At 46.2% G+C, this 25,284-nt stretch overlaps 1 protein-coding gene across 1 annotated transcript in view; it reads left to right on the top strand.

The window, feature by feature from the left end:
• Positions 1-11,780: 11,780 nt before the first annotated feature.
• Positions 11,781-25,284, top strand: part of GATSL2 (GATS protein-like 2) — a gene marked incomplete at its 5' end in the record, with an annotated part of 55,615 nt that continues 42,111 nt past the window's right edge. Inside the window, one exon of the mRNA XM_010072505.1 lies at positions 11,781-11,969. Coding sequence (XP_010070807.1) covers positions 11,781-11,969 — 189 coding nt within the window. The remainder of the gene's footprint in view (positions 11,970-25,284) is intronic.

The following is a 25,284-nucleotide window of genomic DNA, read 5'->3' as shown; positions in this document are numbered from 1 at the left end:
AGCAGAGGGTATTAAAGGAGTAATGTAAGAGAGAATCAAACTTGCCAGTACTGAGGTACAGTGCCTGATTTGTAAGAGGGAAGGAAACAGGGGTTACTATTTTTCTCAGCATTTGCATTGTCTTCATAGGATAATCCTGCATCCAGTTGGTAAAATGTATTCCCAAGCCTTTGGTGTACATTAAATCATGTTTTGTTTTCAACTGTAAACCTTAAGGCCCCCACCCACATCTGAAACGTCTTTCTCAGTCCAGTTTCTGATTTGTAGAAGATAATTCTGTGGTTAAGGAAAATTCGGTGTTGTACTCCACCTCTCTTGCACTGAAAGTAAGTTCAGCTCTGACGGTGATCCGGGGATACTGTTACTGCTGTAAAGAAAAAGTTTTTAAGGCACAGTTACCTTCTGCTTAAATAAATGATGGGCTGCTTCAAATGAGAATGGTTGCTGTCGCTCTCTTGTGTGGATAAGTTGGCTCTTAATAGATGGGCTTTTAAGAGTGCTGGCAGGCTGGGATAGCAAAGAGAGGAGGAAAAGGTGTGTCTGGGTCAATTAGTTAATTGTTAGATAATAAATTAATCCTTTTCCAGTGCACACAAACTAAGCTTCCTTTTCATTTACTGCTCCAACTTCCCCTTCAGGGATTTGATGACAGCATTCTGTGCCAAAGCAAAGAGCTCTGGCCGCTTTGATGTGAACATGCATTGACCCTCTATGGAGATTTGAAAAATTACTTTTCTGTCATTAATGATGATAAAACTGTAAACAACATTGCTAAAGCTGCTTTGGGGGGCATTGTACCAAAAGGAACAAATTAAAGGACTTGAATAAGCTGCGATGTGCACTTTTACCATTGCTGGTATAGGCAGGCCTGCACTATGCAGCAGACAGTAGGTTCATCTTTGCAAATTATTTCATGATTTTTGCAAGTTTGGTGATTCAAGCGTTTGTGCTATTGCTCTGTTGCTTTGTTTCTGATATGTTGGTTCCGGAAAAAAAAAAGCTGGAGGAAGAACAGCAATAAAACATGAGCAAAGTGATACCTGAGATGCTTGTTTAGTTCCCATTAGCACAATAAATGAGAATATGATGAGGTTTGGTCTGGTTTTATATCCCCATATTTCTCAACAGGGATGGTTTCAGACCTGTGTCACAAGTGGAAGCTGAGCCATAGGCTGGCCCGTTGGACCAGTACAGAGCAAGGTCTTAGGTTAGAGTCTCTGGAGCTGGGAACAGAACTCTGGCAGTTTTGGTGTGGGTTGGGCTTTGTTGGGTTTTTTTAAGTGGATAAGAGTCTTGGCTCATTTTCCTATTTGTATGTCCAAAGACATTACAATCTAAATTAGCATTCCTCATGTAATTTATGGGCTTGCCTAAAGGGAAGAGAGCTCTCCTTCCTGCCATGTAGGCTTAGGTCATTAGCAACGGCCACAACCTCGTGTGCTCACCTCCTGGCCCATGGAGATGCGCCTGCAGCCTTGGGGGCTGGATGCTGTACCCCAGGAGGTGTGTCACCACCTGCCTCCACACTGGGAAGGAGCTGCTCCATCCCACCGGGCATGGAGGCTGGAAATGGAACCCATCTCGGGGTGCTTTCACTTCTGAAACAGGATCTGGCCAAGCGATTACAGCCTGGCGTGTGACTGTCCTCACGTAGCTGGCGGTGACGACTGGAGGAACGCGTTATCTAAGGCTGCTTTATCTTTTGAATATTTCTACTATCGGCTGCGCTCACGTCTCTTGGGTCTGAGGGCTGTGCCACCATTCGTGCTGCTACAGTCTTAGTCCCTTCTCACAGTTGTTCCTAATAAAATGTTTTTGGAGGGCGATAAGGGGGGAAAATCTATTTACACATGGGTTTTAGGTTAACAGAGGAGAACGTGCACTGAGCCCTGCGACAGTGTTCCCCAAAGTGCTCTGGGATGACAAGAGGTGTCCCTGCTCCTCCTGCATGTTAATGGTTGTTACGGTTCCTGCTAATGGTTATAGCAGGTCAGCATAGCGTAGACAGCACCTCGGCTTGGTACGGCCACGGCCGGTCCATGTTATGTGATAGGGCTGGTGCTGGTAGTGCCGTGCTTTGGCTCCTGGAGAGCCTGACATCGTTCACCGTAGCTTGACTTCTGTTCATTTTCTCTAGTGCTAAGCCTCCAAATATTTCACTTTGACATGAAGAGTGGCAAGCCATTTTTTTTTAACCAGTCTTCTGGCTTTGCGGGACTGCACAACTGCCTGGTTGTCCTCTGCAGCTCTGCGCTGCCCTGGCAGGAGCTACAGAAACGTGCCCAGAGCCCGCAGTGAAAAGCTGAGTACAGACAGAGCGAGACAGTCCTCGGTGGAGTCTTGGGTGATGTAGAGACACACTAGTGCTGTTCTTTCAGATAATAGCGTTGAAGGCAGATTTCGCTGCCTTTGCCCTTTGCCGATTTTGTAGTAAGTGAAGCTAGTGTTGGGGTGGAAGGAAGTCGGAGGAGTTGGGAAAAGTTGGCGCAAACCATTAACTGGGTTATGTTCAGTGAATTGCATGGACAAAACCACATTTCTGTGGCTTATTTTTAACTCGGAAAACCATGTCAATAAATCTTGGCCTCTTTTTGGTTACATTTCTATGAGCTATGAAAGTTTGTTGTTTTTGTTTTGTTTTGTTTTCCTCCCAGATTCAAACTTGCATTAGATGGCTTTCCGTGAAAGTTCACTTTTTCAAGTTGAGCTTCTATAATATACAGGTCAATCGACAGTGGCAGCTGGAGGAGGAAGATTTACTCATCCATGTTTTCAGTGTTCAGAACAAAAATCTGCTTTGTTTACACACTTTGCCTTATGGGGAATGTAGAGTCTTTAGTGACCCAAAACCAACTCTATGCAAGATCCATTCCTACAACTGGGTTTTGCTTTTTATATGTATATATCTCCCAATAACCAGAAAGCCATGAACTCATGAAGACAGGATCCACTAAACTTCTTGGCTTAAATTCACTTAATTTCTTCTTACAGTGCCAGTAGAACTCCTTAAATTGCCAGCGGGGCTGTAGTCAAGCTGAGCGAGGCTCCTTCTAGTGAAAGCCCAACATCAGCACTAGCAGTTGCAGAGAAGGGGGAAGGCAGATCCTGGGAGCCCTTGGGAGCGGCAGGATGGCTTGTTAGACCAGGGATAGCGCTGATGTGTCATACCTGCCTCTGGTGCAAACATGCTTCAGTGCTGCTGCAGCGCAGATTGTCACCCGTCAGTGTTTGCTTAGAGCTGTGGCAGACCATCTCAAGAGGAATTTATGCTCCACTTGGTAAAAAGGGGCCGCGCAGGGTGAATGCTGACTTGGGCAGCGTTGATTACCTGAGCTCATCTCATACCTTGTGACTCTCCCATCGAGTGCTTGGTGCGTGCGGCATTGGTCCACACCTGGCTCATGTCGCAGGGCTCCTCGGGCGGGCACCTCTCTGGGCACATCAGTTCTAGTGACTCTGCAGGGCCTGTTTCTTAAATACTCCTCGAAGGCTTGACAAAAAGCCTTTTGAAGCTGTTTTTAACATCAAGAAATAAAGCCGTGCTCAGTTTGCCTTGAGCTCAGTAGAACCAGAGCTGCGAAAAGGCTTTTGCCATAACCACCCATCCTGACCCCAGACGGGTGCCCAGGGCCCATCGCCCGGATCCCCCCGACAGCTCTGAGCACACACCGGGGTGTTCCTGGGGTGAATGGCAGGTGTCCCCCCAGAGACCCTGCAAAGAGCCAGCCTCTAGTTGTAGCCAGGCACCCAGTTGCCGCTGCCTTGTACCATGCACCGAGAAGTCCCGAGGCGTGAGCGAAAAGCTGTGGCGTGAACTTCACCTGCTGCCTGCCCTTATCAGCCCAGCCTAGTGGCTTGGGCTTCTAGACAGGCAGGGAAAATCAGTTAATAATTGTAATTCTTACAGAACTTGAAGTTGATGAATTTGTGTTATGAGAAAAATGGGAAATCATTTCAAGTGAGAAGGAGCACCGTATTGACTTTATGGCTGCTTCCTTACAAACAAGCCTGCTAATGTTCTCTGTACAGTCAGGGGACAAAGATACAGAGTTCACTCTGTGTTCACCTACATGCTGATGAATTTGGGCTCAGAAGTACTGTGTGATGACAGGAAAGAAAACTAGTACCTTGCAGGCAGTATTAAGCAGCCGCTCTCAAAGTTTGTGAGAATAACAGAAGATGAACAACCTCGGAATTCTCCTCTGTTTGCTGTCACCAGGGGTTAGAGCACAGAGAGATGTCTGCTTTCCAGCAGAGCAGCGGCTGGTTCTGTCAGCAGCCTGACGCTTGGATTTTTTGCCCATAATAAATCTAGAAAGTTCAAATAGTGTTTGGGAGCGTGAAACCCAGCCCAGTGCCTTTCTTTCCTCCAGCCCCCTCTCCTGCTTTACTGTGTTCCCTCCTTAAGCAGGTGATAAAAATGAATTTTCCCGGATGGGAGAAGGCCAGCACTATGCTGCGCAACTCACCTGTGGCTGCAGAAGAGGACGCTGGGGTCTGTTGTGGCTCACTTCATGCGATGGGATTGTTAAAGCTGCACTTAACAATATCCATGCCACATGTACGAGCCAGAGAATAACCCTGGGGTTGCAGGGTGGGTGAGGTGTACACGGCAGTCCTGTGTGCTGTGAAGCACAGGATGGTTCCAAACGCCTGAGAAGAGAGCGTAGGAGCGGAGTCGTGAGCATATACCTATCTAAATCCTGGTTTGTTCTAGTATTTTTTTTTTTTTTGCCTTTAAGGTTTGTGGAGGATCTTGTTCCTGTCTGCAGCTCTGAACCATGACTGCTGGTTTCTTCCATCCCCCTTGTCCTTTGCTGCATCGAGATAAACAAACATTGCCCAAGCAGAACACGTTAGCTGGTGAAGATTCTTTATGGAATTAAGATTTGAGGGGTTCAGTTAGGTCAAAATGGAATAGTGCCTTCCATGAAATGTTTGTTGCTGGCATGAAACTTTTTATTTACGTTAAAACTAAGAGGAAGTGTTTCAACTTGAAACTACAAGAAGTTATTTCCTAATTTTGATTTATCAAGAATTTGTTCCCTCAAATTCTGTTGCCCCTTTTTGGGAAGTAAGACGGCAGAGAAGACAAAAGAAAATGACGAATGAGAAGTAGAGGTGAGGTAATTCCATCTTACAGTTTTTAAAAAATTTTTTTCTTAGGTTTCTTCAGGAAAATTGAAATTACATTGCTATAACTGATGTTTTTTTAGACCAAGAGCTGCTTCCTCTCAGAGCACCAATTAGATGCATTGTATCCACCAAATCCTTATGAGCACCAGTATCCAGTGTTGATAAATATCCAGTAGCAATGCTAGAACCTGAAGAATGATGCCCTGTGGTCGTGTGAAGTGCAGCATGGGTGCAGATCTGCTGCAGGGTCCTGTCCTGGTGCTTACGTGGTGCCTTGCAGCCTGGGGTCCCAAAGCGCCAGTGGGCCCTTGGGAGGTAACTGGGTGACTTTGCTCAGCGTGTGGAAGGACGGACTCCTGCCAAGCACCTGGCACTTGCATCATCTGGGCACCAGCCAGCGCAGTACATTTCAGATCCAGGTTTTTGATTCAGCCCCATTCACTAATACAGGTGGTAAGGGGTGACGTTCCAAGTAAAAATTGCACAGCAGAGCTCTCTTGAAATAATTTATGACCCGGGAAGAAAAATCTGTGCTAAGAATAACTTTTAATTACATCAGGTCAGTAAATTATCCTACAGATTCTTGCCCAGGGCAAGTCTTGGGTCTAGAAGATGTGTTACCTTCAGTATGTCCACACCTAAATTCATTGGTTTGTTTATTGTTCTCATTGGGTTAATGAAAAATATGTATTTAGCTCCTTCAATGGGCAAATAACAGATGAGCACAGTAACACTTGCGTGGTCTCAAACTGCATTTATATTTCCTGCAGTACATCTCTGCTGAGCACCGCAGACTCTGCCTGCTGGCAGTTGTGCAGGGATGGGAAACCAGCATCGTTCACATTCATCAGATGGAGTGGCTTAATGAGGGAGCTGCACTTGGGCAGACTTGGACCTTTTCATCTCCCTTATATAGTTTCCTTCTGTAAGCTGAGCTTTCCACTCTGTTCCAGCATGTAAAATGCTTTATTTCCTTCACGTGGTGTATTTTCTTACTACTACTTCAGTGTAGTGTTGGCTTCCCTCTTCACATTTGGCAAGAATTTATTTCTACACAGAAGTCAAGAAAAAGCAGATTTTCTTACAGAATCTTCCTAAATACGATGGTGGAAGTCTGTTGAAGGGGGAAGATAAACCAGCCAAGTTGCATGTTGCTTTGTAATTGATTTTTTAGGAAGCATTAAAGGAAGTGCTGTGATGAAGGAAAGATGTTTTAGTATTCCAGGTAAGGGCTTTAGAAAGCAACGCTGCAAGCGCCGTGCCTTGACTAGTGAAAGCATCATGACTTGGGCTTTGCTAGTGATACAAAGTAAACTCCGGGTATTGATAGAACCAAAACCAGCCTCTCCTGTGGTTATGTTGCAAGATAACTCTTGAAGAGTTATTGTTTAATCTGCAGCTTGGGGAGCCTAGACTGACCGGGTATTGATAGAACCAAAACCAGCCTCTCCTGTGGTTATGTTGCAAGATAACTCTTGAAGAGTGTAACTTTGTTTAATCTGCAGCTTGGGGAGTCTAGACTGACCACGTCTGACTCCAGATAAATAGAAATCATATCAGAATTACTAGTTGGTGTTGTTTGAAGCTACTGCTAATCTTCCCTTTGCAGCAGCAGTTTGATTTGCATGGGCTCTTGTAGCCCAGACCACGTGCAGCTGTTCTCATGCAGACCTGAACCACCGTTTGACACTGGTTTAATGAAGCCCAGTACAGTAGCCACTCACCTGATGGTTTTTTGAATAATCCTTGTTTATTTTTGCCGTGTGCCCTGGCTTTATCAGTAAGCTGGACTTAAGATCAGTATCTTCTTCAGCACATCCACGTCTAGCTATTTATTTATTTTATTGTCTGTATTGCAGGTCATCCTTTCTGTGTTCTCTCTTGATTTCTGTTCCTGCGGGGTGCTGATCATTTCTCTATTATTCTGCTCCCCGTTGTCTCAAAGTCTAAAGGCTTAGATAACTTCCCCAGCTACACAAAGGTAGCAAGCAGAGGAGCTGACTGAAGGTCCCCCCTTTTAACTTTACACAATGTAATCTGTAGTTTGAACTGTCATTATTATTATTATGGATTAGACAAGATCACCATGGTTATTGTGTTGGAAGTTTTGGCATAGCACAGGCTGTAGGACTTCCCTGAATTTATGTCTGTTCGTGAATACTTGCTTTCCTTGGCCACAAAGCTGTTCATTTTGTCCTGCGTTGTTTTTGAGAATGATTAACTTTCTGTAATGAACTAAACTCTGCTATCACAGTGACTCTTTAGGCAGTCCCTGATTGTATTTGCTAATGTCTCCGTCCCAGCTCTGAGCACAACTAATGACTGGAAGGAATGTTGCCGCTGTCCTTTGACCCTTTCTAACAGTGCTGTGATATCTTTAGTGTTTCCCTTGGTAGGGACAGTAGTGCAGAGTTTGTTTAAACAGCTCATACGAACAATAATGCTCCTTTTAACAGGGTAGCAGCCTTCGAATATCAAGCTGCAGAATTAAGGTACTGTAAGAAAGGTGAACCCACCGCTTTCTGCTCTGAGCAGACAACTGACAGCTGTTACAAGGGGCTTGTTTTTGTCTTTGGAGTTCAGCTAAGTTGTTTTACCAGTCTCTCCAAAAAGATGGCCAAGTGTTTTGGCTAACAAACAAATATGCTGTTTAGAAAACACCAACCATTTCATTGTTTGCAATTTTCGGTGCCATTTGACTGTGTAGTCTTGTAATTAGATGGTGTAAAGTGCTTAACATGTCGCACAAATATGTCAAAATGCATTAACAGCACAAGTGTTCTTTGCTGCTTTCCTAAAGACATTTCTCAATATGTCGTACTGGAATCCACCTCTTGTCGTTATTTATAAAACTGCAAAGAAGTCAAGATCACCAGGAATTAGATGATTAGCGTGAGACTTGCTTTCTGTGCTAAGAATATATATTCTCATGATAATGTTCAGAGTGAAGCATACAAATCCCGTCTCATCCCAAAGGAGAAGACAGCCTGGAATAAAACCCAACAAATTATGTTTTTCATATTCGCTCAGATCAACTTTCTGCTGCTGCTTCTTAATTCCCATTCCGTTCAACTGCCTCTTTGCAAACTTCGGAGTCACCTCCAGACTTTGCACTGGAATGCCTCTGGGGCGTTCCGTTGCTGTTCAATGGTGTTTGGCTGTGGTTGTGTGAGGAGGCCAGCCGCCCACCTGCTTCTGGGCAGGATCTTTTCCATAGAACAAACATCTTACCTGGCTAGGCGACAGTTAACTAAGTCATCTCCTAATAAATTAGAAGATAGGACTTGTGGATTCCTTAAAGCCCATCGCCTGCTGAATCAGTATTCCCACAAACGTGTGCTTGCCTGGAAGCCGTGTTCATTCCAGTGCTATGGCCCTGGTGATCTAGGCAGGCCTGGGGACCAGGTGGCTTGAGGAGACACTGCTGGTGGACCTGCAGGTGAGGTCAGCCGGTACCCTTTCCTGCCCGCTTTCTGCTCCTGTGGAGACGCGAGTGCTGTTTGCAAACTGCAGTGATGCTGTCGCTGCATCCTGCACGTGCTTTCCTGCTCGGTGCAAGCTTGGGTATTACCGCCGTACACAGCGTCAGCTTTGCCGTTTCAAAGATCTAATCTGATAATAGATTGGTCTACATTTGCTGCGTTGCCAGAAAAAGACATATGTTGTCAGGCGGTCGAAGTCAGCAACAGAGCTGAAGTGGAAATGTGCTGAAACACGAAGAAGGCAGAAATCCAGAAGAATCCATCCGAGGTTTGGCTATTAGGAAACTGAAAATATTGTCTTCTTACAAACATGCTTTCCACACGTACTTGGAGAAATACTGTTTGCCTGATGTCTCAAGATGATTAAAGGGCAATTCTTTTCCTTTCTTGGCTTTGGTGTGATAACAGAAGATGCTGTTGGCATTCAGCTTATCGAGAACTGGTGAAAGAGCAAAGAGAAGTGATTGGAATAACGTGGATGGAAGAGGCGTGTGTAGTGTAGTGCAGGAGAGAAACACGGCATTGAGCTCCTGCTGTCGTTGGCGATTCAAGACACAGTTTTTGAGTTGCACTCCCAGTGGAAGTAGATCTTTATGTATCTATGCTGAGGCACAGGTTTTAGGGTGAGGACTCGAGTTGTGGCGGTATGCAATGCTAGGAAAATTTCCCACGCTGTATTTTGTCACACAGTGCTTGCAATTCTGAGTTTTCATCTTGAGCTTTTCCCTGGGAACAGGAATGGCTTGAACAGAGTGACTGTATACAGAACCACTGCTCTTCTCTGTGCTGGTGGAAAGACTTTGCTTTTAAATTGAGGTGCCTCTAGGCTGCTGGCCTTTAACAGAATTGCTGGGAGGTGGGGGTTGGGCTTTGAGCTGGTGTATAAAGATGTAAAGTTTTGATGTGTGTTCTGAGCCAGCAGTTATGGGATTTCATCTGCACATATCCCTTAAATATCATCACTTTTAGATCTGTGCTAAGAAAATGGCATCTGTCACAACCATACTTTTTCTGCTGGGGTCAATGTGCATACATAGATGTCTGTTACTGTGTTGGAATAAAATTTCTCTATAAATGCCATCACAGATCAGGAAAGATTTTTTTTTAAATTAATATTAATGTTTCCTCCTTTAAGACCTCTGCCTTCTCCCTAGTCAGCATGAGTGTGTCTCAGTGGGGTAGTAGTAGCAAAGAATTTTATTTCAGTGACTTCTCCAGGGAATTCATCCACTAAATAATAAATACTTGTACCTCCTGGGAGCCACCTGGAGCAGCGTCCCAGCAGTCTTTTTCACCCAGCTTGGGCCACCCATCGCACAGGTAGTGCAGTTAAGAACTGAGAGTAAAAAATTGGGGCTGCTGCTGCTTCCTGCTTCTCTTGACACTATTCCTGGAGAGAGCTGGGTTCGTGACCGTGGCTGTCACCGTAGCTATTACCAATGACACAAGATAATGAAGTTATGGTTTCTGTTGTGGTGGGGCCACGTCTGTATTTTATGGCGATACGGCTGCGCTAGGAGCCAGGGTGTCACGCTTGGTTGTTGTGACGGATGCTTCTAGGAACACAGGGCGGCTCTCTAAAGGCGGGCTGTCTGGTACTTCCCTTGTACGTGAACTGCTGTTGGTTGCACGGCAGATCGCTGATGGAGCTGCGTGTTGCTTCTTGTCCTTTCCCTGATGAGGTGAGGGGGAGGGCAGCAGCCATCTCATTTTTCTCCCTGTTGTTTTTGGAGGGGATGGCTGCAATCTTGGTTCTTTTCGGTCAGTCAAAAGAACGCTCAAGCCAGTTTTTAGTCTGATTCTCTAATCAAGTGAATGTTTCTATTTTTTGATGTCTGGAGTCACCGGTGTGGGGTTCCTGGCTTTTAAAGTCCTGGAGACTTTGGGACACAGATGCTCTGCGGTGCTGAGAAGCCCTGGTGGTCCCTCGTTGTTTTTTTTTGAACCGTGCTCCGTGCAGGAATTACACTGTGAACACAGCGTGAAATCTGGGGGCCTTAAGAACAATCTTTGTTTGTCCAGTATTTAAAATATTTTCTGTAGGTGGCCTCAGATCAATCTGATAGTATTGCAGTGTAACTGCAATATCCTGCTCTTTGGTCCTTATAGACACAGGCTCTTCCTGTTGCACCCAATTTAGCTTCTCAGAGGGAAAAATTTCTCTTGCGGTTTGGGCAGCAACCGCAGTCCGTGTGCTCTGGCGTGCTCCAGGAGGGACAGGAGCCCTGCGCGGGTCGGGGGAGCTGGCCGGCACTGTGCTGGTGCTCGACACGTACGTGCTCTGCTGAAGGTGAACGTGGGATTGCAAAATGTTTTGCAAACCTTCCTGCTGTTGCTGGGGAGCAACTGGATAGAAGCTGGAGAAAATCTTTTTTTGAGTAGACGTTGCTGTATGTATGTTCGGTGCGTCAGGGCAAAAAAATAAAAAAAAATCAACTACATGTGTTAAACCTTAAGGCTGAGGCTTTTCTTGTTTGTGCGTCTGCAGTGGAAGAATGCCGTGTCACATTCGCTTTGTATCTGGTGTTAGGGGTGACATTGTGCTCAGCGCTGAAGGAGATGGAGAGGCTGTGCCGGCATGGCCTGCAGTTTCCAACGGTGGGCATGGAGCAGAACACCGGCAATAGATGGAGACGGGGGAAAGCTCCACCTTGTGTTACGTGCTCGATGGCTGCTGCCACTTTCTCCTGGAGCTCCCCAGGGAAGGGAGGCATCTGCTGAGGGGGGGGGGCGAGGACCAGCAAAGGGAATTGGGGTGCTGGCTGATGGTGGGAAAAGCCTCTGAAGCAGTGAGAAGAGATACTGGGGCTTGGCTGAGAGATCAGATGTCAAACCTTGACAAGGCAAGAAACGTCAGCGGGTAAATAGGGAAGGCAGGTGTGTGTGCGGGCCATGGGAAGGCGTTCGGAGGGCGTTGGAGTGAGCAAAGCCTTTTGCTTTGTGTCAGAGCAGTACAGCAGGTCTTGGGCTGCGACGGGAGGCCTTAAGGGATATGGTAATTAAGAAAAGTAACTAAGAACTAAGTCATAAAATGAATATGTGTTTTAGCTGCTCCATTGTGCATAGGCAGGCAGCAGGGAATGTGGGTCACGCAGTGTGAGAGGCTGAGCCAGGAATAAAATCGAGGTCTGTTAATGCCTCGGGCCTCTCCGTGCGCACCAGGCTGTGGCTCTTTCCTCCTGCACGGCTTGGGTGGGAAAGGACTTCCAGTTGAGGTGGAAGAGCAGGCTCTGCTCAGTCCAGCAGTTAATCGTGTTCTCCTGCTGTTTGCCTTTGCCAGGTGCAAGTTCTTCAGCCTCACAGAAACCCCCGAGGACTACACCATCATTGTGGACGAAGAGGGCTTCCTGGGTGAGTGTCGGCGTGTGCCGCTTTGGTATCCAGCCTGGGGTGGAAGGGGAAACACGGCATCTCTCGCTGAGACGATAAACCAGAGCGTTTGTAAAACAGGTCTGTGTGTCAGCGCTGGTAGTGCGGCTGTGAAAGGTGCTTTGATCCCACTGTCTGCTGCTGTGCTGCACAAGGCGTTTCACACATGGAATATGAATATATTGTAATGCCAAGAGAAGAGCACACGCAAGTCTTAAAGAGCATCTGAAGCCTATCTGAAAAAACAAAACCCATGCGCATATCACTGCATTAAAATGAGCTCACCTTTATCCCCAAACCTCCACGAGCGCACCACATCTTGTGTTCACCCGCCCTCTCTCTTTAAAAGGAGCACTCGAAAATGAGTAGTTTGCGTCGTCCCCGCAGCCATCACAATGCTGTGGAGCTGCGAATCGGCTCCCTTGGCTCACTGCTGAAAGCTGTGATTAATCCCCCGTTCTCACACCCAGCTCTCTCTGTACTAAATGTGCATCTTTGCCCATGGCAGCTGAAGGTCTCTCTCAGCCTGTGTCAAAGGTGGAGCGAGCTGTGTGTCAGAGAAGGTGGCTGGCATGTGCTTGAGAGCTGCAGATGCTTGGTGCTGATGGAGAGAACGGTTTGGCTTTGTGGATGGAAATAGTTTGTAATAACATTTATCATGTGGGGAGGTTTTGTTTGTAGCAGTGTTACTGAGGTGGTGGAATGAGGAAGTGTTGTGTAGCTATTATTATTTTTGTTCTATTACTGCTTTCTGTGGTTGGAATTAAAAGTCTACACATTTTACCAGTTTGGAGAAAATTCATTAAAACATGAAAAAAGAGAATTTCATTCCTGAATAGGAATTAACTGTCGAGTAGCTGCTTGTGACACTGTAATATTCAGTGGGTTTGTAATATGGAATCCCTAAGGAGAAAATTAGAAACTGTACCATCTTTGTTTAGTAAGAGTCAAAGTTTCATAATCAGTAGCATTGCTGAATTATTCCCCTTTCGTTTTTAGAAGTACTCGTAAACATAGAATAAATTATTACATTTTAGAACACTAAAATGGTGGCTAAACATTTTAATAAAATAATCACTAGGCTGAGAATAGGTGAATGGGTCTTTACAGCTACTGCTATTTGTAATTTAGGAATTGTGGGGTTTGATTGAATGTGTACGTCGTGTTCTGCTTTTGTTCCCAAAAGAAGAGGTGAGATGCGATCCTGATGCCAGAATATCCCTTGTTGCGTTTGTTCAGGAGGCACATGCACCAAAATTTTATTCCTACTATCAGTAGGATTAGCTTTTTTGTTATGGGAGGTAGCTGGAGGAAATGGATGACATTTGGTTTTGCCGTAAGAGCGGGATGCAAAGCCTCCCTTGAAGAGCTTTGTTTTAAGAGAGAAGTAACCAAAGGAGGAGAAGTTTTTTTCCAAGGGCCACAGAACATGGCAAAGCAAGAAACCCAGAGATTCCCACTCTCAGGAGCGAGTCTGCGTCACTGAACCGTGCTGTCCCTGCAGATTTGCCGTGTGGGGGTTGTGCTCATCTCCAGCATCCCATCTGTGTCTGATAATCCATGGCGCTCATTTCTCTGCCCAGCTGGCGCAAGGCAGATTCCTCAATTCAATCACTGGTGGCAGGTTTGGATTGCAACCACCCCCGTACAACCTCTAGCAGCCACGCTGCTATTTGTCTCTGGAAATTCTTCCAGCTTGACACAAGGTGAGCAGAAGCAGCGGGGGATTGCGTTGCACTGTGTGTGCCGCTGGCTGTACTTGGAGCAAATCCTGGGTCTAGCCAGAGCAGTGTCCTCGAGGAGCTGCGTGTCCCGCTGGTGCCCCGGGTTATCTCTGTGAACCAGACAGCGCTGCCGCACTTCAAAGCAGCTGTCCTCTCCGCTTGGACCCTTTTGACTTCATTACCTTGGCTCTCATACGTACATGGATTTACTGCTGGGGGTTACAGTACCCATGTAGCTTCCGTTCAGCTGTGGTTTTGGCAGCATATAACATCCCTTTTTTTCAGATACACTGTGTGCAGTTCAGGTGTTTAAAGCTGGGCTCTGCAGGAGAAAAGATCACCTTCCAGGCAATGCAGGGGAAGGAAGGAGCGTGCTAAGGCCACCCTCGGGTACGGCACGGCATGGGAGCCGGGCACAAAACCCAGCGTGCGTAGTAGTGTCATGGAGCTGGCGTCTTCATCACCTTTTCTTTGCTCTTTGCTAGTAAGTGATGATCTGCTGGCAAGACTTGTAAGTTCTGCATCCTGCTGCCTCTCGTAACACAACCCCCATGGCCTTTGTGTTTGTGTCTAGTCCATGGTCTTCTTTCCAGATTGTCACCACCGCATCCAAAGTTAGCCCTGACCGCAGTCTCCACTGCTGCTCCATCCCTGTTCCTCATTTCCATATGCCATAAGTTTCTCACAGTCTGGAAGAATTCGGGATCTGCCATCCAGGATGCCTTGTAGAGGGCTCTGCTCCACTCCCCGCTCCCCCTCACAGCCTGGCTATGAACGTCTCAGGAGGAGGAATCTCACTTTGCCTCTCTACAGCATGTAATCAGCCCAGGGATTTGAGAAAGATTAAAATCTGTAAGAACTGCAGCATTCCACCTTCTTGCAAAACAGCACCCATCATCTCTGCCTCAGGTGCACCAGCTGCTTCTTGACCTGACTAGCCAAGTGCCAGGTTCAGCTCAAGAACTACAGGATAAAGTCTCACCTTTGGCGAGTAGTTCAGGTAACAAGAAGCAAGAAGTGACTTTTTTTTTCCCCCTCTCCAGGTAACTTTTTTTCTTCCAGCGCTTAACAAACCAGACGCAAGTCTCTAAAGGACAGGCTTTTCTGTGTGGAAAATTAGGACCCTTCTTTCTCAGGCACCTATAAGAATTTTTGCTGCAACAGCAGTGAGAAGATTGTCCTGTTAGCTGGCGTCTCTCAAGTAAACCAGGCCCCCTCCTGCAAATCACAAACAACACCGAAGGGAAAAGAATAGCCTGGAGAAATACTGGCACTTTCAGCAATCCTTGAGGTTAGCACTTCAAACATACTGACGCACAGTAATCATTCTTAACTGTTTTGTCAAAAAATAATCCTCAGGCTGGTTTCCCTGAGAGTAGCAAGTGAGTGGGGCTGGTAAAGAAATCATTATTTCTCCTCCCCAGCAAACGTCTGCAGTGCAAAGCCGTAACCTGCTTAAGCATTCATCGTGCTGGAGGGGAGCGGCTACAGCCTGATTCTTTGCTTTAATTCCCCGGCGGTGCGGTGGGGATTAGATCTGCACAGAACCTTGTTTGTTCCACTGGCTGTTTCTTGGGCTTTGGCCTGTTAATGAGGAAGAATTTTATTCAGCAAATAGCACAGGGGGACAGTGCACAGAAAGCTCTTCTCCTGGCTGATACTGAGATGAATTAGCAGAAGGAGTTTGGCCGTGGGCCCTCCTGCATGAAGACAAGTGTCTCAGCTACTGGGGTGCTTGGACAGCCGTGTAAAATCCTGGCATTTATCACCTGCCGTGCAGCCAGCCTGTGGCAGAGGAGTCGAGCGGCTGCTGCTCCCTGAAATATAGGAGTACTTGTTGGAGTCTGGGTGGCTTTTTTCCTAAGGTTTGGCTGAAGGCAGGAGGTGCCTGTGCATGGTGCAGCTATGCCATAGCTCCTGTGCTCTCCAGGTAGTCTGTTCCCTTCTCAGAGGGCAGCAAGATTTCCTCCATCCCTGGGCAGCTGCACCAGCAGAGCTTTTGGCCTGTGGTCTCCTGGTCCCAGCAGTCTCCGTTCATCAGAGGTTTCAGTTTCACACGCTGGCACACGCCAGCACCCCTGCAGATAGCCGTGCTCTCAGAACCCCTGCGTGTGTGCATCAGGAAGCAGCTGCTGACGTTGCAGTCCTGCCCTGGAGATGCTCTCTGAATAAAATCGTGGGGTTTGGGGGTAGCACCGTTCCTTCAGTGGCACCCCAGCAGCTGTCGCTTCACAGCTTCTGTACCATATGTCCAGAGAGGCTTTTATTGGGGGTGAAGGTGAATTTGGGGTGTTTGGTTTGTTTTGATGGTCCCTTTTCTGTTCCTCGTTTCTCTGTGGTCCTGTCCATCCTTTTTTCTCTTGGAAGTCCACTACTAGGCTTGGCGATAGCTCTGCCTGGGTGATTTTCAGTGAGATGCCATCCAGCTAGGCTCCCGTTCTACAGCACTTCTCTAATTGCACAGCACAGTGGGAAACGAAGAACTGACACTCTCCCTCAACCACCTTCATTTGCTACAAGCCTAAGGAAGGAAGAGCCCATCCAGAGTCATCTAAATAAGTCGGTCCAATGACATGGAAGCGAGAGACGGCTACAGTTTACCCTCAGGTATTTCTTTGGGTCAGTTTCTCTCACATCCACTTGAAAGGAAGCTGGACTGTTTGAGAAGGACCTTTCCAGACCCACCACCGCTGGGACCTGGGGGCGTGCTAAGGGAAGAGGAGCTCCTCTGTGCTGCCATCCCTATGGAGAGATCCTCCCGTTGTACCTAGAAGGCAACAAGTTCTCCTTTTGGAGTTTCTGCCCTATTTATGATGGAAAGAAGAGTCTCGCTGTTCGAGACCCCTTACAGGGCAGAGGATGGAGTTTGAAGGATACTTTCTCCATGGAGGGGACAGCCCCTAGCGTGTTCCTGCCCCAGCCTAGCCTCCTCTGTGACCTTGGCAGCTGTTGAGTTGTTCCATGAGCCTCTGCATCAATGTGGTCTGTGACAGTCTGTCACCCAGGTGAACCTGTCCTGAAGATGGGAGACTGGAAAGCAACAAGTTGCTGCTGTTTTCAAGGCAAGATCACTGCGTTCCCAGCCTTGGCACTTGGTGTCCCTTGTGTGCGCTCTTTCTCTGTATGCAGTGAACTTCAGATATCAGAGAAGGGAAAAGAAATCAAATGCTGGGGTCAAGGGAGGGATGAATCCTTGTGATTTCCAAGCTGGTAAAAAAGCTTATTCCAGTTTCAAGGAAATGGAGGGTGAGTTTGGGGAATACATCACGGTGTACTCTGGACTTCTGTCTTCTAGAATGGGCCAGCCCGTTTCACGGGGCGCACTGCAGTGAGCAGAGCTCGGGTTTGGAACCAGAGAGGAATGGCAGTTTGATTTCAGTACCGACGCAGCAGTGAGAAGATCCCCTGTGTGAACATAGAGCAAGACTCTCCATATCCCCCCCCCGAGGTTCATCTGCAAGATGGAGGTGACAGTCCTTCGTTAACCTTCTTTGGCTGCCTGACATGGCCCGTAACTTCTCTCAGGCCAGAAATCCATGCATTTAGAGAGGCTTCAGAATGAAGAGGCTCCTACTCGCAGTTCATACCTCCCAATAAATTGCCCAGTACGTGAAGAATAATGGAACTATTTGAAAAATCTCAACTAGTTAGAGTGGCAGAGAGATTTTGTCAGAATTCATAAAATGTTGACCTCATTCTAATAAAAAGAAAGCAAGCTCTCCTGCTGGCACTGCTTTGTTTCGATAACCATCATCGTCAGACAACCTGTTCCCTATCTGACCTTGGATTCAGGACCATCATATGCTTTACTAGCACACTGAGTCCCTTTTTCAATAACATCAAAATGGTAAATTGCTTTCAGCGTCCTCTCTCTCATCATGTATATAAAATGGGCAAGAAATTGGCTTATAAATAAATGCAAGCACAGAACCCATCTAGCTGGGAGCAATCTGTAACTTTATTTAAAGATATGGAGGGGAGGAAGCTAATAGATGCGTCTGGTTTTTTTAATATTTCTTCTATAACTGTTTCTCCTTTAATTTTTTTATTGCCCGGTGACTAGGCCTTTGTATCTCAGGCATGGTGGCTTAATTTTCTTGCTGACATTTATAGTGCTGAATTCCTTCCCCTGGACCGCCAGGAGAGCCTGCTGGTTGCTAGGCAGAAGATGTTTTTCTCTATTAAACACGTGCACAGTCGCCGTCTTTTGGATCTCTGTATTGGCCAGACTACGCAGCGTCTGTGGTTTTCAGGTTTTTTAAGTAATGTGGTATTAATGACCTAAATTCAAATTAAAAACATGGGGCTTTGACTACTGGCTAATTAGAAATATATGCTTAGCTGGGAAGGTTTTTTCCTGCAATGCATATATGCTGATGCAGATCAATGAAGGTGTTGGGGGTGTGATGACATGGGATTTCTGCCCTCTCCCGAGAGGTGGTAGGGCTTGGTAGCTAAAGCTTTTGGGGGAAGGGAGAGAAGGATGAGAAATACATAATATTCCAAGGTCTGGTTTGTGTCACCCGGGGAAAGGAGCACTTTAGCTTTGCCTTAGAGCTCATGTGTGAGTGGGTTTGCAAATCTTGATAGCATGTATTATTCCTTATGTTTGTAACCTGCCACATAAAGTCTTGCAGTCCGGTTTCTCTGCTTGTTCCTATTTAAAGAAATACTGCATAAATAATACATATTTTTCACTGTTTCCTCCAGCAGACGGGTGTGTATCAATATCTATTTTTGTTTCGCAGCCCGTGGTGAGAAAGCCCAGACATCTCTTCCTGAACCACTTGCCTGGCCGTGGTTTCCTCCTGTAAATTTATTATGTCTTGGCTGCTTCCTAGCCCTTTCCAGAGGCTGAGATAGATGAGCAGATAGATACCGTGGCTCGCTCTTATCAACCCGCTCTCATAAATGCAGGACCTGAAAAAGCTTTTCTAGCTGAAATGGTGGAATGATTCACTGAAATTTTAGGTTGGTCTCTAAAAGCAAGATGCAGCTCAACAGAGAAGTAGCAGCCCTGATTATTTGTTTCACTAGAGAGCGTTTGACCAGCTGCCTGCTGTTCCACCCGTGCGCTTTTGGGGTTTGGTTTGGGTTTGTGGTTTTGGTGGGGTTTTGTTTTGTTTTGGGGTTTTGTGGGGGGTTTTTTGTTGTTTTTTCTTTTTGTGTTTTTGGGTGGTTTTTTGTTTTGTTTTTGTTGGGTTTTTTTAATGCAGGGCTTAATGGCAGTTGGTGGCTTGGTGGGGACGTGCCAGGGCAGCTAACTGTGCACCCCATGGCAAGGAAGGGACAAGGCTGAATGCACTCTGTAAGAGCTTTTGAAGCATTTATATGTTGTAAGTGCTGGTAGGACTGTCATTTGTGATCTTACTTTTGAAGTGAATTTTACATAGAGCACCCTGTGAGAGGTGAGGAGCTGCTGTTACCCCCATCCCAGGCTGAGAACTGACCCACGGGGAGAGCCGAGGGGTCAGTGGTACGGCAGAGAAATCAACCCCTGTTCCTCATTCAGCCCTCAGTTCCCAAACTTTGCTAGTTGTGAACATACTTTAAGTTTCAAGCTGTATTTTTCTCAAGTTTGTGACCTGACAAGGAACTGGATTTCCTCCACTTTGGCATCTCATAAATGCCGTGACCTTAGTCTAGAAATGGTGAGACTACAATAGCCATCCAAAAAACCAGTCTGCCATCACCTGCAAACAGAGAAAACATTTCTGTCGTCGTAATCCCTTGCAAAATGCCAGCATGCAGCACTCCCCAGGGCTGGGCTCTGAGCAGATTTGCTGGATTTTCTCTTCGGTGCAGGAGATGGAGGCCTCCATGCCTCAGGTCTCCTAGGGATCAGCAGTCGGGTGGGAAAATTTCTGTCCCTGGCAGGCGTGGAGAACCCTCCTGGTCAAGAGAGGAGGGCAAGCCAAGCGAACTTGCATTCCTGTCCGTACATAGAGGCTCTCAGGCAAGTTTTGTGCCCAAGGTGGCAAATTTTGTTCCCAAAAACTTCACCAACGTTATTTTCCCCTGGTGCAGTGACCAGTCTTTTCCAGCTTTCTGCCAGCCTTGGTGCAAAGCCTCCAGAGCTAATGACGGGTCAAGGGTAGGTACCGTAATCCCAGCGCAATGTGTCTGGCTGGTTGAATTCCTTGTGTCTCTGTCTGGAAATGCAGAGTGGTGGATGCATCTCTTTGACTCCAACAGCTCTCTTTTGAGGGGAGTGAGAGGAGACTTGATGCTTTGCAGCTGAATCTCGTGCAGTTGAGACAAAGAGGGGACATTCTCTCCTTTGTGTGCAGCATTAAGCTGATGGTGACACACTGGCCAACCATCATCTTCAGGCTTTGGGCCTGACAGTCACAGAAGGTCCCTTTTGGGTTCATGCTGGCTGCCTGTTGGGCAAACGAGCCCTTCGCAAGCGAGCGGCTCTGCTGCCGCAATGGCAAGGTGAAGGGAGTCGGAGCAGCGGGATGGAGCTGCCGGGTCTGCTGCAGGCTTTGCTGTTTGACCTTCGACAAGTCTCTCATTGTGTCTCAGTTTCCTCATCTGAAAAATAGGGATAATCCTATTAAATCACCTCATAACAGGCGTTATAAAGATTAATTAGTAAACATGTGGAAACGCTTTGATAATGTAACAGGCGAGGGCCGTGATAAATAATAATTGAGGTAGCTTCTGTCCCACAGGATTCACTTGTACAACGGGTACACTTGCAGACCTACTGAATAAATAATCTCTAAAGCGGAACCGACTGGAGGTTATGGTGGGGAAAAATATCCCTTTGTGAAAAAAAGTTGCGTAAGTTCAAAATCTCGTATCTTAGTATTTAATCTTGCCCAGGATTAAGTCTCACAACCTCAAGGTTACAGTCACACAGCGGTTAGGAATTAGTGGCTCCGTCTTCAAGTCTTGTTTGAAATGTAATTATTTGCTCTGTCAGCCCAGTGAAATATTGTCTGAAATGTGATTTTCGTAAAAAGAAGAAAAGGATTCCTTGTGCTACTTTGTTTGAAAATACAGAAGGAATTGGAAATGTGTGTCCAACTGCATTAATTTCTTTTTTTGCTATTCTTTTATTTCTGTGTTTTTCATTTTTTGGTGAAACACATTGTCTGCATCCCCGTGCCGGCAGTAACCTGAGCCGTCAGCGTTGCCTTCAATTCCCTGAGCCGGGTCCTCCCCACCCCTCAGTCACAGATTCTGCAAGCAAAGCCTTTGCCAAGAGTTTTTGAAACACAGGGAAAGTTTTGTCAGGAAATGGGAAATCTGCTGATTTCTGCAGTTCCTGTCTCCTGATTCCCCGTGACAAAATCCTCGGTTCTTTGGGACTGCAGAGCCCGTCGGGCCGTGAAGCAGCAAGGGGTGAGTTGAGGCTGGCCGGGAGCAGCGCTTTCCTGGCTGGGAGCAAAAGTCACGGTCGACAGATTAGGAAGGACCCAGCTCTGGATCATGGCACAGAGAGGGCATCGGGTCAGTGCGCTCAGGAGGCAATCCTGTGCAGGAGGACGGATGCACCCCTATCCATGCTCTGAACGCATTTTGAGCCAAACTTTTAATCTCCATTGCTTATCACTAAAGCAAAAAGCCAATTTCTGCTCTATTCTTCCTTCTCATAAGCAAACAGCAGCTCAGATCTGGTGTTGATTTCCCAGGTTTGCTCATTATTAGTGGTGCGTTATCCCACGAAGAGATTTCCTGAGAGCAGAGTGGAGCCTAACCTGGATTTGTCTTCCTCACCCGGCTCTCCAGGGAGGGTGGACATAATGATTATTTTTGGAATCTACCGTACCATGTTCCACATTTTTAGCCAAACATAATAACGATGCTTTGTTTCTGGAGTGTATTCACACTTCCTGTCTTATGATACCCCTCTGAGGTTGGAATTAATTTTTTTCTCCCACATATGAGGAAGCTGATAAAAAGGAGACGGAATGACTTGTCTCAAGTCACACACACACACTTTGTGGGATGGATCAGGTTTTGCCTTAACTACAATCCCAAGTTGCCATCTGCTTGTCTGCACTTCCAAATCAGACTGTATTTACTGCTGGGTTCCAAAGTCTTAACTGTCTGTTCAAGACACTGCCGTAAACCCAGTTTTCCAGGGATCCTCCCAGCAGGCTGTGGTGAGTCACTTACCCCTCTGTGCTGTCGCGTTATAACACCTTTGACATTACGACTTGACCTTCTTGTGCAATGCCATTTATTGATAAATCCGTGTCTGGCCTGGCAAGAGCTTCCTCTTAGACTCAGACTATTGCTATTAGTCTGGGTTTTTGTTTCTCACAGCAGAAATCACAAGTAGGAGGCTAAGAAAGGAGGCCACCATCAACAGATTTTCTAGATGCAGATTTCGGTGCCTTTCACATGACTGCACCAGTCTCACTGCAAATGCACTCCTTTTTGTTTAATTTTTAAAAAGTTGCTGTAAAAGTATAACCAGCGTCGTTCTTAGATTGCTGTCAAAGTTTAAAGTTACAAGGGTTGCAAGAAGAGAAGTAATTGATTGAAAATGAGATGAAAGCCGGGGTGTCTGTGTAAGCATTTCCTTTTATCAGCCCTTGATTGCTCTCTTAGTGGACACTTGTACTGAAGGTCTTTCCTCAGGAGCTGCTGATTATTTAAGTGGAGAGAAGGCAGCGCCTGTGCGCACACACGGATTTGCAAGTTCCCAGTCTCTGAAGGACTCCCCATCAGCCCCTCAAGAAGGACCAGCTATCCTATGGCTTGATGGAAAAGGATAGCTGCATGCCCCAGCTCGATGTTTCGTCCCTTGGAAAGCAGAGGAGCTGCTTGTCGGAGTCAGGATTTCAGCGCCGGGCGATGTGTTTGTACAGCTTCATTTAATTCCCAGTTACCCTTGGGTTATTTAATTTCCTGACAGCTGCAAAAACAGTGTTCTCAGATAACAATGGCCTGTAATTAGGCAATGTGCCTAAAATGGTAGAATGTTTTATTTGACCATGGCACTAATATTTTGTATCCAGCTTACACATGAGAAAGTCGAGCAAGTTGCATTTCCAGCTTCCCTTGGCAGGGATGTGTCGGTGCATAATGCTAAAGGCATGCCCGCTCTTCTGCCCCTGTGGTTAGAACGCTTCTCATCTTTTTGGACTGTGTCATCAGTAAATCTGGCTTTCAGCTGGAACCACCTTCCAGAAATATGTTTTATCAGCACAGCAAGACTAACAGGACTTGCACAGCTGAGGCTGCGGAGCCTTTTAGAGACACGTCGGCAACAAGAGAGCGTATGAGATTTACCTGGAGTTGAAGGTTGTAGCTTCTCGGGGGTTACATCCCACTGCGGAGTTGCCCATATGTTGCTTTTATGGCTCAAGCACTTAGTACACAACCAGGCAGCGATAGAAATAAACATACAAGTCAACTATTCTTCCAAATCACTTATTCAGTTTGGAAAGGGTGTTAGCATCAGGTCATGTTAATGAGATCCTGACTCCTGATTTGTGCTGATGGCAGCTGTGTGCATTGGGCTGTACAAAGGGATGATTCCTGAATTCCCTCCCGTGACAGCAGGAAGTGCTTTTTCGGGAGTCCTTCTCCTTTAGTTTTTAGACTTCCCTTGAAGTCTTGAATGTAGAAGAAAATAGATTATTTTTCTCGTTTTCACTGTTTTTCTCTCTGTTTTAATTCCTTTCCAAAGCTTAGGATTCTGACAATTCCCATACCAACTCCTCGTCATTGCAGAGCTCTAGGCTCTTTCCTTAAGGTCCTGTTTATATAACCATGATGCAAAATTGCTGTTCTCATGTATCGGATGCCTACTTAAAAGTCTTGCAACCTTAATTAGCTGTTTGCTCATCTGCAGTCAGAGTTTACCACTGCTTTCTTTACATGTGCGTTCTGTACCAGTGGCCAGAGGGCTCTTTTGAAGGTTTCTGCTATGGATTCTGTGTATCCATTTGCTTTTAGGTGACTGATATCCTGCTCAGACATGGTAATATGATGAAAGAGATTACTGCATCAGTTGCAGTGTATAATAAGAGTGAAAACTTATTGTCTGCATTAATCTGGATTTATCCAGTTGAGACACTGATCCGTCTGAAAAATCTGGGCATGTCAGCTCAGATTGGCTTGTGGCTACATGAGCAGTGCCCATGGGTTGTCCTCTGCGTAAAGATCTGCACGGATAGGAGATGAGCAAGAACGTTTGTATTCTGCCTTCCCTACTACAGTTCCCCACCAGTCAACAACCGAGGGATTCTTAAATTACAGGTTGAATCCACATTACCCTATTTCATAGCGAGCAGCATACCAATCCACCGCAAAGTTCTCTAAACCCCTTCGGAAGCCTCTTGGTTCTTTCAGTCTCCACGATACCCTCGGTCAGCACGTGCAGCAGTGTGTGTGCTGCACAGATTTGCACTTCGGATCCTCTAACCCTGCACCTGGATAATTTCGTTGGGTTTCAGGTGTTGTTTGTTTTCACATAATGACTCCTATTGTCTTATTCACAGTTCTCCTCCCAACGGTTCTTAAAGATCTTTGAACATTGACTTGGTATTTCTCAAAGAGCTAGCCACAGTGTCTGCAAGATTCATAGGAAAGGGGATGAACAGGCCCTTAATAAAAATGTAAAATAACACAGGTCCTGCCAGGGGCCCCTGTTGTTTATCCTGCAAAGGTCCCTCCATTGAGAACTGACTGTTCAGTGCTGTTTTTCTTAAAAGTCCATCAGAGGATCTTCACTTTCATCCAGTTCTGCTAGGGAAGTAGTGAGAAAGTTTGTAAGACATTCTGCCTTGTCATAAGCTGTTTCACAATATATCTTCCCTTAAAATCCCATCTCTGAGAGCTATATTATAGCTATAGTACTTTTAAAAACAAACAAACAAACAAAAAACCCATCTGGTTTTCTCGTGATAGAGAAGCATAAAAGTCTAAAATAGAAACACTTCATCCCCAGAAGACAAATGGAAAGAATCACAATATATTTGGGTTCATACCTCCCTCTCTTCCCCCTCCGCCCTGAATATACATATCAGTTGGAATCCCATTATTTTTTTAATCCTAAATCCTGACTCTAGGAACCTAGTGTAGGTGTAAGATACGATTTAGAATGGTTAACTTCCTCAAGAGGAAGTTAAGAACTCAGGTTTGTTTTCTTCCATAATCCTTCTCCAAGCTTTCTGCATACCATCTAGGCAAAAAGCAGGAAACACGTCCCCGGTTTTGCTTTGCACAAGTTTTGTCCATTTTCTTTTGGGTTTGCTCTTTCTGGGATTTCCATTGCCACGTTCCACCGCAACGCTCTCATGTTTATTTTACAAGACTTACCCATCCCTCTTCAGTTCCACCTTCCCTACTTCCACATCTATTGAATTTTTCAAGTTGGGATGAACCGTATCTCGTAGTCACAGCCTGCATTTATTGTTTGAGTTGGTTTTGGAGTACGTGAAATTGAAGAGTTTCATAAGATGTGAGAGGTGACTTCTCAAGGGCCAGAGGTGTCGGCGGCGCTGGGCTCGTGGCTGCCGTGCCCTTGGAGGGTCCCCGGCAATCTCATTTCTTTATCTCTGTATCTGGCACATTGCTGCGCAGTCTGCTAAATAAATGGTAGTCTC

Source organism: Pterocles gutturalis, unplaced genomic scaffold, assembly GCF_000699245.1.
Source record: "Pterocles gutturalis isolate BGI_N339 unplaced genomic scaffold, ASM69924v1 scaffold11772, whole genome shotgun sequence".
Lineage (NCBI taxonomy): Eukaryota > Metazoa > Chordata > Aves > Pterocliformes > Pteroclidae > Pterocles > Pterocles gutturalis.
Note: the sequence above shows the minus strand (reverse complement) of the source record. Positions and strands in the feature narration are given on the sequence as shown.